General features: G+C 42.9%; 1 protein-coding gene across 2 annotated transcripts; it reads right to left on the bottom strand.

Moving 5' to 3' along the window:
• Positions 1-2544: 2544 nt before the first annotated feature.
• Positions 2545-19448, bottom strand: AMMECR1L (AMMECR1 like). 2 transcript variants are annotated; one of them, XM_042794246.1, is made up of 7 exons: positions 19049-19445; positions 16488-16932; positions 11073-11183; positions 9188-9302; positions 8357-8447; positions 7279-7375; positions 2545-6049 (listed from the first exon to the last, which is right to left on the bottom strand). In XM_042794246.1, exons 2-7 carry the CDS (start codon positions 16892-16894, stop codon positions 5938-5940), a joined length of 933 nt encoding a protein of 310 aa, XP_042650180.1. In that variant the 5' UTR covers positions 16895-16932; positions 19049-19445; the 3' UTR covers positions 2545-5937. The 2 variants fall into 2 exon arrangements, 1 of the variants encoding a protein (XP_042650180.1); XR_006165482.1 differs by lacking the exon at positions 2545-6049 and having other exon boundaries at positions 7816-8447; positions 19049-19448.
• Between the last annotated feature and the right edge of the window lie 339 nt (positions 19449-19787).

Here is a 19787-nt window from a genome sequence, read left to right as displayed (position 1 = left end):
AAGCTTAGCTAAATACCTCTGTGTAATGAAATGTAGGAAGAAGGAATAACAAGGATGTTCTATTATTAGTGTAGCCATATTTCATAACATGCTTTCTTTCTAATTCGCCAGCAGAAGGAATTTTATCTTCCTAGCAGTTTTGAAGCTTTCTAGCAGTAATCATGTACCTTGTGTGGAGTGTCAAAACCGCCAACTTAAAAAAAATGCAAAGTTTTTGATGGATTAAAAGTGGTAAGATTAGGATATTGAAACCTTAATCTCTTTTCACTGTCATCAACATTTCTAGTGTGTGAGAGGAGTCGCTCTGTGTGGAGATAACATCACCTGCTCAGAGCACCATGCACCACAATAGCCATTATTGCACAAGACACGCATGCTTTTCATCTGTGCTCTTCAGGTATAATTCTTCAGGTTTAGGTTTTCATACCATTTTCCCTTTGTGTATTTTTACTCCATTTAATATTATGTATCCAAAACTGTAACAAAGGAACATGTGTGAGCAAGATAAAGTTATATTAATACCCAGTAATTAAGTGACAATAAGGCTCTGAATGCAAAACTAGCTCTTCCATGATCTGTTAAGTTTTCAAATACATATATAATGACATTTAAACACACTATCAACTGGTCGTATACATTATTTATGTCAGAATTCATCTGATAAGAGTAGTCTTGTCGACTATAAAAAATTGTGGTTCAATAATCTGGATACTGGTCAATTTGTAGAATTACATACTTGTTTTAAGGAACATGGTAACAATAGTCTTCTGGGCTTTCTCTACTTTGGGAGTGATAAACAAACATATTCACAGGTCCTCTTTTCCCAGATTGTAGCCAAAACAGATTAGGAACTTTTCTATCCTACTGCTCCATGTACTACAAATCAGTTCAAGAGCAATCCTCGTAATACATAGGTCAGTATAAATACTAATTTATTGAGTTCCATGGGAAAGTGTTGTGGGTTTAATTTTTATCTTCAAGAAATGGCATTTCTCAATCACAATCAGATAGCTTACAAGATAAATTTAGGACAAAAATAATTTTTTTTAGGTGTTTAGAATAAAAATGCTCAAGTATTCTTCATTTGAAGCACCTTGTAGAAATTTCTCCTAACCTTTCTGTAATTTGTTTTTAGAAAGAAGTGAGTGCTAAATGACTAATTAATTTTGCTTCTTATTTCAAACAGAAGTAAAACCAGAAGGAACTGTTTTCTGGAGAATTACCCTGGTTTATATTTGTTCTGGATTCAAGTATTTCAGTGTGCAGTCATATGTACACCCTTCTACCTGGCCTCATCTTCATTGTGAGCTGCTGAGTGTTACTGCAGTTACAGAAAGCAACATGCATGAAAGAACCTCTGATGAAATACACCAGACAAAGATTTTACATCCAACTAATTGAATGTAAAACCAAAAAAATAAAAATGATGTAAGGAAAAACATATGCCGTAAAAATATACAAGTCACTGTATTCTAGCCAACAAAGAAGCTGAGAGAATATACTTAATAACTTACCTGGGCACATGACAACAGTGGATGCTAGTTACACAGTTAACTTCAGAATTTACAGTGAGTCACCCAGAAATCACGTTAGCCACAGAGTCTTCCTCAGCCCACTCCTCGTGTCGCACAGGGGAGTTACTTTCTAGCTTTATTAGTACCAGAAACATATTTTCTGAAAATAGGTTTTTGCTTCATAGTTGCACTGAAGTCAGTGAACTTCTCAGGCATATTTAAGTCAAAACCACCTTCTCCCTTGGTTCGGTTGGGGTGTTTGAGGGGGTCTTACGCCTGTTCTTCATTGATAACCAGGGCTGCCCTTCCCAAGAACCACAAACAGGAAATGTAGGATCTTTAACTGTACATCTGCTATAGGTAAAAAATGAGCAATAACCTGAAAGTATATGGAAAAAACCCATTTCAGCCAAAGGTATGTCCATCAAAACTATTGCACAAATCAATTGATCCTGTCCCAAAGCAAACATTAAAATATTTAGTAAGAATGTAGAAAGATGGGTGTTTCTTTTTCCTGAAATAAAATTCTTAGATCACCTGAAGACTACAGTCTGTGAAGTACAGATAATCTGTTTTCATTAGTTCATTTTAAAAGACAAAAAAACAGAGAACAGTTTTGGTAGTTTAAGCCAGATTTACAAATTTGGGATATTCAGTACAATACAGATTTCTCTATGTATGTGGCTTTATGTATTTCGCCAACATGACAACTAATAGAGTTACTGTCAAGCAAACATTATTTCAGGATACAGAGATACTTTGCTATGCCATTATTAATGAAACATATTTAATACTTGGTTTTCCTACCATTTTTCCTTGCTTTCTTCTAGTGAGCCTGCACTGACTATTTCTGTGCTTGCAGACAGCTGCCATCCCATCCTGGCAACCTCCCTGATTCTGAACGTTTAATGTAATTTAGAGGTTTGGTATTGATACAGGTAGCATACTGTTCATCTTTCTAGATTACAAGATTTAATCTTATCCCCCATAAAGGCTGTGAGAAACCATATAAAAAGGACAGTACAAATAATCTTTATCCATTATGGTTTATTCTCTACAATACTTCATTAGAGGATAGAGTTCAATTATTTACACTCAGAAGTTATTATATAGGTAGGAGGCAACCAAGTGTAATACAAAGAATTGGTCTGACATCTCTGCTCTGAAGGTCAAAAGAGGTCTCCTGCTTTAAGGAAATAAATTAACCCAAAAAAAACAACAAAACAACATGTAGTTTCCATAATACAAACAGAAAACAGCACTAATAGTCAGTGAAGATTGCAGATGTTTGTTAATGGACTATGAAAACAAATTATTCTGTGCAAAGGTTAAAATGAACTCTTAGATTTTCTTACAGATTTTTTTTTTGTTCTGATAAATTGTAGATATGTGATATTTTGACCTTAAAATGTTCCCAAACTGAAATGGCCTCAGCTGAGATTGACTGTTGAACATTATGAAAAAAAAAAAAAAAAAAAAGAACCTCACAGTGGAAACATTCCAACACTGACAGACTCCAGTGATCAAAGACATTCTCCCGTAGTTACTGTAAAACAAAGACAATTCAAAATTGCAGTGAGATTATTTCTCAGTTGTGGTTGTCATGAGAATAAGCCCTTCTAGACCAAAAGGCACTTGCTTCTAAGGATGAGTTAAATCCAGATCAAACCAGGTAACACCGATGCTTTGAGAAGGAGTAGTTCTAACTTGCTGTCCCAGCCAAGTAATTATGGAGAAACTCTTACATCAGCTGGTCACTGATTGTGGTTGCCTCAATCTTGAGGCAACTCAAAGTACGTTTTGTTTCTAGTTTACTTCTTTCATCCTTATGCATAGCTGCCATGTAATGATCTAGAAATGGGATTATTTCCTGAGACCACCTGTCCTTGTCATACATTTTTCTGCGCTAACCTCACTACTGACACACTTTTCAACTGATTTTATAGCTGGACCCTTATGGGAATAAAGCTGAGAGGGCCTGTTTCTTAGGCAGCAGACCAGTGTTTCTGATTTGCTAGCTTCTCTTCTCACTGCAACGAGACAAGAACACAGTACATATTTAGAGGCATTTTTGTTTGTTTTTTTTTGTTGCTTTTTTTTTTTTTTTTTTTTTAACAGACTGAGTGGGGAAATGGAAGTGGGAGAGGATAAGGCTTCCCCGGTCCCAAACCATCTAGCCCACTTCAGGCTTAAACCAACCAAGTCACTCAATCCTAAAATTCTGTTCTTTAAAAATGACAGCTAACCCTCCCCACCCCACCCCTTAGTCATCCCCTATTCAAATAAAATGAAATCAGGAAAACACTATACACCGTTGAAGACACAGAACAGGGCAAACATTTGAAAAAGAAACAATTTTGTTGAAAAGCCTGGCACTATATGCCTGCATGACCAGTCTCACTGAGCGTGCTCAGGGGTGAAGTTTTAGCACCATTTTTTTGCTTTTTTTTTTTTAAACCTTTTAGAAATTAAATTCTAACATAGAACACTTGAACAGTAATGAGTGTAGCCCTATGTATCATACTGTTTGACAGCTGAAAGGTGAATGGTATGTCCAGAGCTGACCCCACCCTCCCCCATCACTATACGGCACCTGGGAGAGTAATTACAAACCACTCGAGTTTGTAACAAGACTGATTTATTCTCAGCAGCAGGAAATCATGAAACAATCCCTTTAACTCCAATTGCTTTTCAACAACATCACAAGGGAAAAGTGGCAATTTATAAGAGTGACCCAGTACAGAAGGAAAGCTGGGTCAATATTGCACCATTATCCAGAATAGGACCCCCTCCTTTTCCTCACGACTCTCTCCTCCAGCAGAACGTTACACCAACACGAAGCAAAACTGCGCAATTCTGTTTGCTTCTCTAGGACCAGAAGGAGCAGCAGCATGCAGTTCTGACCTTTCTACCAGCCCTATTCCCTGCCATGCCAGGAGAGAATTTCAGGCTTGAAACATCAGCCAATTTTAAAAGCCATCATTACCACACACGAGCAAGCTTTAATCTGCTATGCACTTGTATTTTCCTTCCTGATCACTGTTGACCCTCCAGAAACTTGGAAACAAAACAAAACAAAAAACCCCCAGATTATATTTTGAAGTCCAGTGATTTCATTGAGAGAGTGTCATAATTCAGAGTTTATGACACGCCTCAACAATGCTGAAGAATAACAACCAAAGTACTTCTCTTCCTCTTAGAAGAGAGTATTTCTTGTAATCATCAATGATGGGAGAAGAAATACAGAATGCACAAGAGTTTCACACAGTTTGTGTAATACAGGTTTCCCCTCTCATTGCCTTGATGTTGTAATGACTAAACTGTATAAAATAATAACTTACCAGTGAAACTACACAGCTCTATTCCATAGGCCTGCTATAAACTGGAACACTCAACAGTTCTCAATATCAATAGTCACACCAGAGAAAGTGGCTGTCCTTGCAAAAGGAAGGTCCCCGAGACTGTTAGCTTCAGTTAAACAAATTTCAGTCACTAGTCTCACTTGTATGACTACAGTCAATGCCCTGCCAATGCCTCCCCACCCCTGATCCAATCGCGCTCTGTTACAAATGTCTGGACACAAAACTTGGTTGTAACAGAGAAGCCTGTCCAGGCACACCCCGGTACGTTGTACGCAGCAGGTGCCGTGTTCCTCTCTTACCTGCGTAACAGCATTCTATTTCATAGCAGGCTACATTACAAAGCACTGTCTAAAAACCTAGAAAACTGCAAACCAAAAAGATTTCTAGAGAATCCATCCTATAGTGGGGTCTGATAATTAAAGCCTTCTAGGGTTTACTTAAATAAAGGATTCATCTGCAATACCATCCAGAGGTTTTTCACATCTTTAAGTGTTTTCTGTCCGTGAGGATGGGGTGCTATCCAGATGTTCAACCCTCCCCAATATCATAATGTCCGCCTGTGATGTGTGGGGACTGCAATCAGCTCTTGGTACACAACAGATACCCGAGGTTAAAAAAAATTAAAAAGAACCTAAAAAATGTTTTGTTGGACTCCGTTGCCCAGGCTGCCAGGGGAATGCTCCTACTTGATCTGGGGGGCTTCCATAACAAACAACTCAAGTTTCCGGAGTGTTGGTAACACACAAGAACGGATCGGTCCGAAGTGGCACTTTCACTCCTAGAGGTCTTCTGCACCTCACGACAGTCCGTAGGCATGGAGCCCCAATCCAACTGAACCCCCGTTCGGAGGGAAGGCTGAGATAAGGCTTGGGCCCCTGAAGTTCTGTCATGCTCTCATCTTCCCCCCAGGTCAGCTGGAAGGCAGACTTGGCAACGGAAGCTAGCATCATAAAATGGTGCAGTAATAGAAGTAACTGGACCAGGAAGAAGAGGCATCTGCCCCAATGATGTCGTAGCCGTTGGCAGCAACTGGGGAGTGGGACTGGTCATGCAGCCGTGTGTCAGGAGTAATGATTGTAGAGGGGGGGGGCATGAAGAGTGCCGTTCTGGAAACAATGCTGACGGGAAGCCATGTATTCTGCATAACTGATTGTCACCTTCTCACTGCGGTACCTAGGGGAGCAGCACAAGAAAAAGAAGTAATGTCAGACTATGCAATAGGAAGGGACTAGACATAAAAACATTCACCCCAGATCACCATTTAGCTCACAGCCAATACCGACCGAGAGGAACCCACCTACTTTCTTTGATATTGCCTCATGCAGTAGCCTGAATAACCCATCTAAGCTTGAATTAGCTTAGATGTCCCAAAAGTTGAGCCCTATTGAAGGCAATCATAGTTAAGGGGACTCCTGACGTAGCACACTGGAAACAAAGGATCAATTTGTATTATTTTTATCCACTTGCTGTGGGGAAAAAAAAAGGGGGGAGGGATATGAAAAGTTTGCTGGAGGAAGATTTGGCTTCAGAGTCTAAATGACCGGTATTTCACTATTATTTACTTTTGTGGTTATCTTCACATTCGAAAGGCTAGTGAAAGAAAATAATGGAGGATTGGGTAAAGGGAGGTTTATTATAGCATGTGTGCGACTTAGTCCACGTTGTACAATCAGAATTCACAGAATGTGAAGTCCCTTCTGGGAGACCAGAGATTTCCAGGTGCTTCTAAAGCATGCTACACAATAGGTAACTTCAAAAGTGGTCGTGAATTGCACTAAGTCCATGTTACACCACATTTTAATGAAAACCTTCATCCTGTCCTCTCCTGTTTTAAAAAACCCTACATACCCACCTAATTTCTCCAGAGGTAAGGAATGACCTGATAAATCAGTGTTTCTATACAAAACCAGAATGTCCCAATTTTTACTAACATAAAGGGAGCTGAAACCAATAGGACAGCTGGGGGTATAGAACAGCAAGCAAATTCTGAAAACCAGCCAAATTTGAGTGTGGTTTGGTTTTAAGACAGCTGTCACCTCCAAATAGCTACACCATCCATAGATGAGCACACTGAGAAAAGGAAGTCTATTGTAAAAATACAGAAAAATCAACCTTTTCAACCTTCGAAGGTTCTGCTTCTTTTGATCCTTCATGTGGATGATAATATTAAACCCAGTGACATTTCTCTTAGAAAAAGCTAACTTTGATCCTGCAAGGGCCAAATGTACTGCACTTCATTCCACACACATTATATGCCTAACACATGACATCTCTGATTTTGTTGTTCAGACTATGTCTCTCCTCTGAAAGAGGCATGAAGTCATACATCAAGCACAAATACTTTAAATCACCCACCAAACACTATGAAGTAAAATTAAAAGATGACAAATATATCTACCTACCTGGTGAGTTTAATCGTTTTCCTAAAATCATTGGTAATCGGAGCCTTAAAACCACCTTTCCTGAGTAAGGAGTCTATGGTCTGGATCTGATCCCAGTCTATTGAAAAATAGAAACAAGGGAAATTTTTCAACAGAAATATGATGTTTCAGAAAGATAAGAGATGCATTAAAAGGCCTCTAGAAAAGCAAACAACTAAACAGGAAACTGAGCTTCAGAAATACCAGTGTTGAACTGGACATACATGGTCTGATGCATGCACACTATCTGCGCATGCCAACCCCTTCTAACTCCTATTGGAACTGGTCTAGAAAACAGTAACTCCATTTTCCTTATGACCTCTCTTCTTACAAAGGTCTGTACCTTGCTTCTGTTGCAGGGACCCCAAACTGTTTTATCACGTGCCACTCAAGTTTAGCTCTCTAAGCCTTAAAATAAGATAGTACTTAGCTCGTTACATAGACAAACTGGGATCAACCTGATGCTCTAGTGATAGCACAGTGCACAGCTATGTGAGAGATCAGAGTTAAAATTCCTACCTTAGTCTTTTGCCCCAGAGCCAGGAGGATGCGACCACTCCACTCTGCTAGGTGGAGGAAAGGAGGCAATATTTTGAGCAGTTACCATGGTGACCGCTACTATATTTGAGTGGGAAGTGTGCTCCAGAGGGGCCCTGTTTCCTGCCCTCATCTGGAGGATGCTATTTTAGCAAGAATGAGGAGGAAAGGGACTCTCCTGTTGGTGCTGTGCAGCCTGCAGTTATCCTAGTTGGTGGGAAAAACATAGAAGAGCAACGCTGAATGAAGCTAGAAGATCCGTACTTTGAGATCCTCTATTTGTTAAGCCCTAAAACATTTTTTTACTCTAAGATACAACTGTGCACAGATGTGGGCTGAGAGAAAGGCCAGATGAAAACCCAGCAGCAGCTGTATCAAGTGTCAGTTATCCAAATTAAGCCTGGTGGCTCCATGGCACTACTATGAGGATAGCATTGCAATCCAGACCCAAAATCCATAGATTTATGTTACCCAATTCTGTGATACAATGTGTTGACATCTTTGGCTGCCATCTCAAACCCACCTTGTTCCTTAGCAACCTCAGGTAAATACGTGGCTGTGCGTTTGACACCTTTCTCATTGATGAACTCTATTCTGATCCCATGGATCCCAACCTATAGATGGAAATGAACAGCCAAATAAGAGGGGTTTGCTAGCACTGAGTCCGTGATCGAGTTGTCATTCCCACAACACTGTGTATCTCTTTCTCTCTATGGCCAGTTGGGCTTTTGCCTGGAGGAGGACATTCTCTTCCCCAGTCTCTGTCCTTGGCAGACAGGTCTCACAAGCAGCTCTCTTAGCAGCATAAAGGACCTCCGCCACCTTTCCCAGACAACCCTAACCAGTCTCCCTGCCACTTCTCCTGAAGTAAGTCATGTCAGAAGTCTGACAGTTTTCCATCTCTTATGCTGGCCAGGACACACAAGATCTCTACACAAGATTCATGCCTTAAATTGCCCAACCACAAAGTCTATTTAATCCTTCTTGAACTAAATACACTTCCATGTACAAGGTCCTAAAAATTATTGGTCTTAACTACTTTTTATTCCCAGTTTCTATTCACAGCATCAAAATAATTCCCAGGTTTTTACATATATATTTACATCTATCCTCTATTGGGCCAAACCCATAGAACACTTTCACATCTCCTTTATTCCCATTCAGATCCTCCCCTGACCAAAAGCGTACTGCTAGCCCAGCCTCTTCCTCTCTTCTAGTTTCCCAGCCCCATTTCTCTTATCCCTAGTTTCTTCTATCCCCGTATATCCCTGTAACGAAGGAGACACATCACCATGTACTAACCCGAACCCGAACGGAACGAGTGATGCAGAGTTCCAAATGCACCTGTTCTCACCTCCCAGTCCAGGTAGTCACTGGCATCCTCAAAGTTAGTGAGGAGGGAGACAGAGCAGAAGAGTTTGGGCAGCTCCTCGCGGGTCAGGGGGGGAAATCGGCTGTCCTTAAGTGCACTAAAGGAAAAAGAAGATTTACTGACTAATAAAAGCACCAAATTAAAGTGTCAGATGCTCAATTATTTCCTTTTTGATTATGCCCTCATGAAACACGTTTTCTTTGCTACCGCACTGTCCTGCTTTTGGCTGGGATAGAGTTAATTTTTTTCCTAGTGGCTGGTACAGTGCTGTGCTTTGGATTTGGTGTGAGAATAATGTTGGTAACACACTGATGTTTTAGCTGTTGCTACACACTGCTTATCCAAAGTTAGGGATTTCTCGGTTTCCCGTGCTCTGCCAGCGAAGAAGTGAGCAAGAAGCTGGGAGGAAGCCTGGCCAGGAGAGCTGACCCCAACTAGCCACAGGGCTATTCCATACCATAGCACGTCATGCCCAGTATATAAACTGGGGGGAGTTGGCTGCTGGGGCATCGGTCAGCAGGTTGAGCAATCGCACTGTGCATCAGTTATCTTTTCTTGGGTTTTATTTCCCTCTCTTTTTCATATAATAGAATTACAGATTGGTTTGGGTTGGAATGGACCTTAGAGATCACCCACTCCCAATCCCCCTGCCCCGGGCAGGGCCCCCTTCCCCCAGCCCAGGGGGCTCCCAGCCCCGTCCAACCTGGCCTTGAACCCTTCCAGGGAGGGGGCAGCCACAGCTGCTCTGGGCAACCTGGGCCAGCGCCTCACCACCCACACAGGGAAGGATTTCTTCCCTAGATCTAATCTAAATCTCCCCTCTTTCTACCGTTACCCCTCGTCCTACCCCCACTCCCTGATCCACAGTCCCTCCCCACCTTTCCTGTTCCCCCTTTAAGGTCTCCCCGGAGCCTTCTCTTCTCCAGGCTGAACCCCCCCAACTCTCTCAGCCCGGCCTCCCAGGGGAGCTGCTCCAGCCCCCCCAGCATCTTCGTGGCCTCCTCTGGCCCCGCTCGAGCAGCTCCGGGTCCTTCTGCTGTTGGGGGCCCCCGAGCTGGCCCCAGCACTGCAGGGGGGTCTCCCCAGAGCGGAGCAGAGGGGGAGAATCCCCTCCCTGGCCCTGCTGCCCCCCCTGCTCTGGGTGCAGCCCAGCACATGGGTGGTTTCTGGGCTGTGAGTGCACATTGCTGGCTCACAGGCAGTTTTCCATCTACTAACACCCCCAAGTCCTTCTCTGCAGGGCTGCTCTCAATCCACTTCTCGCCCAGCCTGTGTCTGTGCATGAGTTTTATTATACTAATTTTCATTAAAATTATTAATCGTTATTATTACGATTGTTAATACTAATTTTTATTCTATTTTAGTTATTAAACTAAACTAAACAACCCACTTTTTTTCAATTCTCCTCCTCATCCCACTAGAAGCAGGAAAAGTGAGCAAGCGGCTGTGTGGTGCTTAATTGCTGGCTGGGGTTAAACCACGACATGCAGAGAAAGTGATTTGCATCTCCTCCTAATCTAATGAACTGTAATATGCAAACACTAGTGCAAGCTTCCTGATGCTGTGCTCCACTTACTGCAGTTGGAGAGAAATGATGTGCTACATAAGATGTCAAAACTGTTAGTATCCAAAACAGATTCGACATCAGCATTAAAAGGTCAACCAAAATTCACCTGTTGCAAAGATGTTCCACTAAATTCTGATGTATTACCTCACCAAAACTATCACATATTTCTCAGGTTTATTTTACTGTGAAGCCTATTAAGTTGAACTATGCTGATCCAACATCTCAACCTTGAATCCTTATAGATCTTCTGCGAATGAAACCAATTGCAGATTTACTCAGATTCACTTTCAACATAATCACCTGGTTAATGTGTATTCCCTGAGTCCTGAGTGAAGATTCATGGCTGAAAAGGTCCCGATGCAGCCACGAAGCCGCTTGTCTCGCCCCGTCTTCCACGTCACAAAGAGTGGACTGAAAAGGCAAAAGAGAGAAATACTCCAGCCTCTAGAGATATTTGGTTGCCAAGGGGAGACCAACAGGGTATAAAAGAGCACGTATGTGTGCACTTTCTTTCCTTCCCTCTAATAAACCCCAGTAGGCATGTTTTCTCACCTGCTCTCTAGCAATAAAACCCCATACCTGCACCCCCCCAAATGCAAAAACCCATCTCCCCCCAGCTTTTTGGCATATTCCTTTCTCTCCACTGACACCTTCCCGGCCAGACTCAGCGCCATCTGCTAATGAGTGATATGGCTGTTTGACCCCACCCATTACCTCTGTGAGTAACAGCTTCACTTAGTAGCATCCGCTAGTTTACATGACAACCCACATAAAAATGAATATAGGTGAAGCAAATAAGATTACTTATTTATAGTATCGCTGAACCTGAAAGATCCCCAAGCATTCTGCAAATCATCTATAATTCAGGTTTGCAATAAAAAGCTTTTTTCTTTTTTTTTTTTTTTTTAAAAAGGGATAAAAAGCAAACTTAGGGTATTTCTTCCCTCTTATTTCCAGAAGGATCTGACTTCTGAGTCTGTCCCTAGTGCTCAAACAGTTTATGTTCACATCTTTTGCTTACCTTACATTTGATTTATATTTACACATATTCTCTCCCGTTGAATACATAGTTAAATCACTATATTGTTCCTACTGAAACATCACAGGGATTTCCATTTTCCTGTCTACTATCCTGAATTTACAGGCATAACAGTAGATTCTCAAATTCAGCAGGCTCATTTCAATCTGTTAAACTAAAAGCTATGATTAAGCCTCAAAGAACAAGAAGTTCAGAACAATAGTATTCAGAAGAGCTCTGTGAAGAGGTAAACAGGTAAAGATGACTGTGAATATTAAATGCAAAAAGTTAACTTCTACAGAAGTGAGTGAAATTGCAAACAGCTGTAGAGAGAAACAGTAAAGAAAGGACAGTGCTGGCTGACAAGAATCTCTGAACATCTGCAAAATTTTGCAAGGCAACTGCTGCTGCTGCTCTAATTATAAAAACAGAATCAATGATCTTACTTTTTCAGATTACAGAATACTGAATACAAGATGTGGTCACTTCGAACCCAAGCATAAATGAGAAAGTTCATCATTAGCAATTCCAAACTTCAGTCTGTGAATTTCTATTGAACTTTAAAAGTTAAGTAACATGATAGAAAATATGCAGTGTTAAGAAAATAATTTTCTGAGATTAAACAAACATTGACAGGAGTTCTAAAATATGAGGACAATAACTGATTCTACGACAGAGCTCAGACACTTACTTTCCTCAAACTCCTTGAGACTCTTGTAAGCAATATATAATTGCAGCAAACATAACAAAAAAATACTAAGAGATTCTGTTCAGACATCAAAAGCAGCATGAAGTGTGGATTATTTCTCAAATACAGGCAACAGATCTTCTTAATTCTAAGCAGTTAGAACATAATTTAAACTGTTGCAATAAAGCAATGCCCAGTGATGTTCCTCAAAGCAACAATGGATTTAAAAAACTATCACAGCATAAATCCATCATTCAAGATCTAGTTACCAGCTGTGACCAACGGCAGAAGTACTACCCAAAATAGCAAAGAGCCTTTAAGTGATAATTGTGAAGTATTTTCCCACAGAGGAAGCGGAAACATTCTTCCACAACCACCAGCCACCGAACAGTTGCTTGACCAAGACAGATGATTTACTGTTCTAGTTTTCCAACAGCACTTCAAGGCACTTGCAGGATATCATTCCTCTACACTTACATCTAGCTACCATATGTTGAAACAGAAAACAGAAACAAAGCGTAAGAAAATACATTAGAGAGCTCTCCCCAAAAAGATACTAAAGGTAACAGAGGAGATTTCCGAGAAACACATTGTTGTCACAAGCTCAGTGGAAATTTAGCTTAATCTAATTAAAGTTTTGAAACCATTACTTAGCCATGTGACACCCCAAACAGAAAAGGGAAGAGAGAAAATGAAAAGCATCACTGACAGAATACAAATCTAAGTTCCTTCTCTTCTTTGATTCAAATTACAGGTTCACACTTCGAATTCACCTCTTTCCCCTTCCAAAGAAAAAAAACTTCCCCCAAAAACCTCAAAGATGTTTCCACTGAGCTGTGACACAGCTTTCTGCATCTATAATAGAAGAGATATTACCAGAAAGGACAGGATAATTACATTCAGAAGGCTGTCGTATTTTAAAAGATCTTAAAGCACATTTTAAACAATTTTTCACTGTGGTCATAACTACCGAGGCATAAAAAGCTGTATGATTTTGTACAAGTACATAAAATATCACTATTATAAAGTTTTTCACTGTAGAGAGGACGTCATTTCTGTATCCGAAGAATAAACACACATAGCAAATTGCAGGTGCAGCTGACAATAAGTCAATTGTTCCATAGCCCCTCCTTGAAAAGCATATTTCCCAGATGTACTGAGAAAAGTCACAACAATCTTTGGCCCATGCATGTCCAGGAGCACTTACTGGTGCTTTGCATATCCTCACCAGACTACAGCAACCATTTTTCCCCTAGCCACAACATCCAACTTAGGCGTGTTTGATGAGGGTTTGCTAGGCTGAGGGGAATTTTGGCAACTAAACACTAGCTTCTCCAATTGCAACTACAAAGTGAATTTTAAAGGAGCAAAAAAATAGTTTGTTTAAATCAGAATTTAGCTTGTGCTAGGAAAAAACCTGTTACAGTACAGATTTTATGATACAAGTATCTTACTATTTGTCCTGCATGGCAACTATAAACTTGCATGGTGTAGTTTTAGTACCAGTTTGTAATATTTACTACTAAAAAAATCAGACTGAAGTACCAAAGTAGAAGTAGCAGCCGAGGAACTATTTGCATGGCATATAGGTTCAAAATTGTAATTTTTTCCAGTAACCTGAATAGCAAAGGGGATGTTTTCTTCATTTGCCAAGTTAATTCAGACATAACTACGAGTCTTGCAATGCCACCTTCTCTACATTGATTTATGAACATCATTGCTAACATGTATGTAAGGTTCCCTTACTCCATAGGTATCTACCAGCTCCGTAATTCCCATCAAGATTGTTGTCCATGTGCATATCCTCTCAAGCTGGTACTTGGAATTCACAATAATTTTCAAGTCATAACCCCACAACTTTTATGTTATTACCCTGTTTATACAGAATCCTGACCTTCACAGTCTTTAGGGTTCAGCACCAATTTAAAAGATCTGTTATCTGAGAAAGAGGCTGGGACAAACCTGTGCATCTTTCTATTCCTTCCATCAACAGTCTCTTTTCTGCCTGTCCTGAGACTTCTGGTATGTACCTTTGCTTTGTTCAAAGATCTCTACATTGACATTAATTATGTTACAAATGACAACAACGCAAAATATTTATGTCTTTTCACTTTTCTTACTCTTACATTTGATAACATTTGGCTTGAAGTTCACTACATTACTGTCTCAGGTGTGACAGATCATCCCTGCATGCTGCCCTACCAGAGAGCAAATCCCATGCTTTTCCCTGGGGTACATACAACTATTTGCCAGAAAGAACAGCATAAATGCTGAAACACAAGAAAATTCAGGTAGGCATTTGCCCAGAGGGGAAGAAAAGGGAAGAGCTGGTTTTGCTTTGGAGTGCTGATCTGAAAGACTGTTAAATTATCAGCACAGTAATGCTCAATGAATGATGTTTAACTTTTCAAATTTGAGCATAAAATTAGAACATCTGATATTCCCAAAAGAATGCCCTTTTTGAAACTAGTCAACAGAAACAGCAACAAAATCCTGCTAGAAATCTCCTTTAACACCAAAATAATGAAGCTGTATAAAATAATCTCTCTTACTGTCTTAAGAGCAGAAAAACAACAAAAAAAAACCCTCTGCATTTCAGGTGACAAAATAATAAACAGACTACTGTATCATTTTCTAAAAGGAGCCTACTTAGCTTAGGTATGAAAAACAACAGCAGAAATATTTTAGCTTGGAACTATTCTATATTCTAGTCCACGGTATTTCACCATTCACTTGTATTTACAATATTAAACAGCTTAGCCTGTGGTAGCATTCAGAACATGTATCCATAATCCTCCTCAGATAATAACTGCATGGAAGCACAACCTACATCTACACTGACAACCAATAAGGTGAGGAGACATTCAATACACGGAAAAAGTCCTTGACCTGTTTAAGCCATCGTTTCTTTACGTCAATTTAAAATTCATTAACTTAAATTACAGATGTCAACAACTTTTTATTTTCTCTATTGTTCTGGAGGTGGCCCCTGGAGGAGTGTCAGAAGGCGTATCTGTCATTGATCTTTCCCATATAATTCTTCCACCAAACATTTTAACAACATTAACATTTCCACACCTACGCTTTTAACCTTCAGATAAACATTAGCTAAACCTCACCAAAGTGAAATACCTTCATAAATCCTTCTCCTCACACACACCTCCTTTCTTCTTAACCTTGGTATCGTCCTTGAAAGTTAACTCTCCATTTCTCCCCATACTGCCCAACTAGCACTATCTTTATAACAGTTTTCCAGTTCTACAACTGGCAAATTTTTGGTTCCCCTCCCTGCTAAACCCGTTAACTTGGACAGCTGAGCACCCTTGTGAGTGTCCTTGTCCAATGTTCACCAGCTCAGCATTTGTTTCAGGATGAGCTGGGAACTTGGTTCAACTTCTTACTTTATTCCCTTTCGATTTGCTTTGCAGAAGGAAGTCTATCCCCTTGTCCCCTCACCACGTTAGCGCCTGACATTAGAAGCAGGATCGTCTTCAGATTAATGACATTATTTTACTGTTTTCTGAAAACTCTCAAGTTCAGTTCCACTCATTCTTTTAGTACCATTTTATGGGAGGCACAGTGCAGCTCATTTTTTGCAGAGGAATCTATTTACAAAGAAGGGAGCAAATTTTAACAGAACATAATCACAAAGTGGGTTTGCACTCCTTGACAATGTGTGCTACATCTCACGCAACACATCAGACTGTGAGCTGGAACAGCACACTTCCTCGTATTTTGCCTAGTTCTCTTTCTGTAGAGCTAAGCATGTTCTGCCTTGAAGGCCACTCTTCAAAGCTCCACTCATCTCTACCAACAAACACAACACAGTATTTTTACTCTTCCGTGCACTTTTTGTGTCCAGTAGACAAAGCAAGCAGCAGAACACCCCCCTTCCTCCCTGCACACCAATTTTTTCATTCCCCAGAGGAAACCCTTCGTCCCGCCCCAACCAAACCACAGCTCTGGACGCCAGTTTCTCAGTTTTCCTCCCGCATATGGATTTACTCACTAGGGGTCATTGGTAAATCGAGGAAGTCGTGGCTGAGGGAAACCATAGAGATGACAGTAGAGTACGTCAAAGCAGTAGCAGCACATCTCCGCTGTCACCACCAGGTTCTTGGTGCTGTTGGCAGTTCCATTGGGCCGAGTAAGTGGGCTCAGAGCTCCTGAAGTGGGATTCATTCGAGTAATTGGCGAATTCCCTGGGCCCAAAGTCAAGTCAGATACGTTCTCCCTTCCATTATTCCCGTCTGTGTGCTGGTGGTTCTGAAGAGGACCTGAACTGGAGCCTGGTACAGTTGTGGCCTGATTCCCATGACTGTGCGTTCCGCTCCCAGACAATTTGGGCTTCTTTACCCCACAACAGCCAGCTGCCAGCTTGGGCTCAAGTGGAGGAACACAGCGTCTTTTTCCCATCCTGCTTCAAAACTCGCTGCCCGGAGCACTGCAGAACCCTGGCAAGGAGGGGGCAGGAGAAAAAAAAGCAAAACACAAAATAGTTACATGTGAAAAACCAACAGCTGCTTCCTTGCTTCTGCTAAGGTGTCAGAGGTGTGCTTTTGTAACAAAAAGAGGAAGAAAACCCTATCAACATGCAACTAATTACAGAAGTAAAGTCAGTTCAGCAAGCAGAACAGGTGTTTACACACATAAATTGGAAGAGTACACACACAACATGCATGAATTCACCCTTTTAAAGTTATTGGTGAGGTGTACTGAACACTTTAATAGGCAGCTCATCACAAAAAACCTCCCACATAACCAACCTTCCCATAAAGGGAAGGAAACTGTGGGAAACAGAAGAAAAAAAAAAATATTTTAGACTACAGATATACCCCATCCACTACTTTTCTGGATCACCCATTCCCCCTCAGTCAGTGCCGGCACCAACGGCAAGCAAGCTATTGAAAAAATACAAGTGCATTTCCCTTCCTCGTTCTCAACAGAAGAGTGACAACAACTCCAAATGACACCTTCAGGGTTGGACTCCCAGGGGTGCTGCCCTTGATTTAGCGCTACCCTAAGCAAGAAACAAAGAGAAGCTACAAGCATTGAACCACCGTTTTCTAAACAACACGCCATTTTCCAGACCCCATGAACCAAAATCTGCATTTACTTTCTAGGATTAAGAAAAACAATAGTGCTCATAAGTAAACGCATAGGGTGCACAGTCAGGATATGCTGGAGAGGAAGAGCTGAAGACTGCACAGTCTGAACCGAGGGAAGTGGTAATGGCAGGAAACAGGTACGGTATAAAAAAAAAAGCCCAGAACAGTGTGTTGCTTGCAAGGAAGTGAATGCTAGCTCTTGCATCACAAGGAGAGGTGTAACGAAAACAAGGAGTGAACCCTATGCAGACAAAACCGAAGGAAGATGATAGGCACGGACCACACGTCAATGGTAGGAACTTAAATAAGTGTAATACCATCATCACCATGAGGTCCAAACACACAAGAGGAGGGCAAAACAGTTCCCCATATGTCAAATGGGGCTAAAAGCCCAGACATGCAAGTCACAGAGAACACCATGGAGAACTGGAAGTCACACTTAGCTCTTGTGAGGGCCAGGCTACTACTTTAACCACCAGAGCATCCCTCCAGCTCGTCCAAATATTTAATGGATGGCTGAACTGAGAGCACATACACAGAACTGGGGGGATGTGACATGCACTGAAATTCGTGGTGTGACAGCTCTCCTCCTTCTCTGCAGGTGCAGACAATTTAAACTTTGTCCATGAAGTTTCATCAGCCATTGTAAGAGTCATATGGTCCTGAACTGAACCAGAACTGGTGAAAGGCGTGTTGAGAGATGTGCCTGCCTCTCACCACAAAACACGTACACTTGCAGTGCTTACTCTGCTTAGGAATCATCACCTCAAGATTTTAGAAAAATAATCTGTACAATTTACATGACCTAATGAAAAGTATCCCTTTTCCTTTGATCTTTACCTTTGTAATAATAATAATAAAAAAAAAAAAAAAAAACTAGGAAAAATAAAAGTAGAACTTTAACAAAGCGAACATGTAATTTTTTCAGTGCCTGTTAGAAGTTATCTCCGATGGCACAAGGAAGCTGCTGGGCTAGATGAGCCTTTCCAAGTTACCACCGAAGGCTGGCCACGTTTAGGGAGAAAAAGTATTTATCTGAACCCGTAACTCTTCATTTTCAACTGAAGACGTGGCAGGGGGCAGAACAGAGGTCTGCTCCATTTACCGTCCCCCGCAGCGGGGGCCTGACGACGGCGGCCGCGCCGGTGGGCTCCCAGGAAGGGCACCGCTCCCCCGCCGCGGGAGGCCTCCGCCGGTCCCCCCCAACCGCCACCCGGTACCGGAGCAGCCCTTTCCGCCCCCCCATCACTCGGACACAAACTTTCTGGCGGCGGGGCCGTGGCCAGGATCCCGCCCCCCCCTCCCCCCCGGGGCAGAACCGCCGCCGCCAGGGGGCGCCAGGGAGCGGGAGCCCCCCCCCCCCCCCCTTTTCCCCGCCGTTAACTCCTTCGCTGCCGCCGCACCGGGCGGGACGCCGGCTCCTTCCCCCCCTCCTCCCCCCCCCCGCCCCGGGCTCGCCCACCTCCTGCACCCGTCCCGGGCCGGACGCGGCTTCTCCTCCGCCTCAGCCCAGCCGCCGCCGTTGCTGCCCCGCCGCCGCCGCCTCCTCCTTCTCCCGCCTCATGGAGCCATGGGCCTGGGCGAGGCTCCCCAGAGAAGCGGGCCCGGCGGGCGGCGGGGGGGAGGGGAGGAGGGGGCAGGGCCCGCCGCGGCCGGGCCGGGAGCCGGGCTTCCCGGAGCCGCCAGGCAGCGAGGGGAGCTGGAGGACTGGAGCGAGGCCGAGGGAAGGTCCTCCGCTATCCCGGCAGCCTCCTCCCTGCTCGTGAGGTAATGAGGGAAAAATGTACATAGTCCGCCAGCCTCCCGTCGGCCCCGCGGTGCCGGCGCGACCATAGAGAAGGGAAGACACTCTTCCCCCCTCGGAACCATAGATAGCGGGGACTTCCGCTCCCTGACGGAGGGACGGGTTCCCCTCCCCGTCACGTGACGCGCCGCACGTGCGAGGACAAACAGTCTCGGGGGCGGGCGGGGCCACCGGCGCGCGGGGCTCCCCCCCGCCCCCGGCTGCGCGCCGAGCGAGGGGAGGGGGTAGACGCCCTCACGTGGCGGGGGTGTCGCTCGCCTATTGGCCAGCAGGCGGCGTGACGGCACGCCAGAGGAGGGGCGGGCGGGCGGAAACATCCATTCCGTGGTTCGGGGGCCCTGGTCCGTTCCCGGGCCCGGGGAGGCCGAAGCGAGAGCAAGGGGCAAACCCCAAATAA

This window comes from Tyto alba, unplaced genomic scaffold (assembly GCF_018691265.1).
Source record: "Tyto alba isolate M040663 unplaced genomic scaffold, T.alba_DEE_v4.0 Super-Scaffold_10, whole genome shotgun sequence".
NCBI classification, from domain to species: domain Eukaryota; kingdom Metazoa; phylum Chordata; class Aves; order Strigiformes; family Tytonidae; genus Tyto; species Tyto alba.
This window is presented reverse-complemented; position numbering and strand designations above follow the sequence as displayed.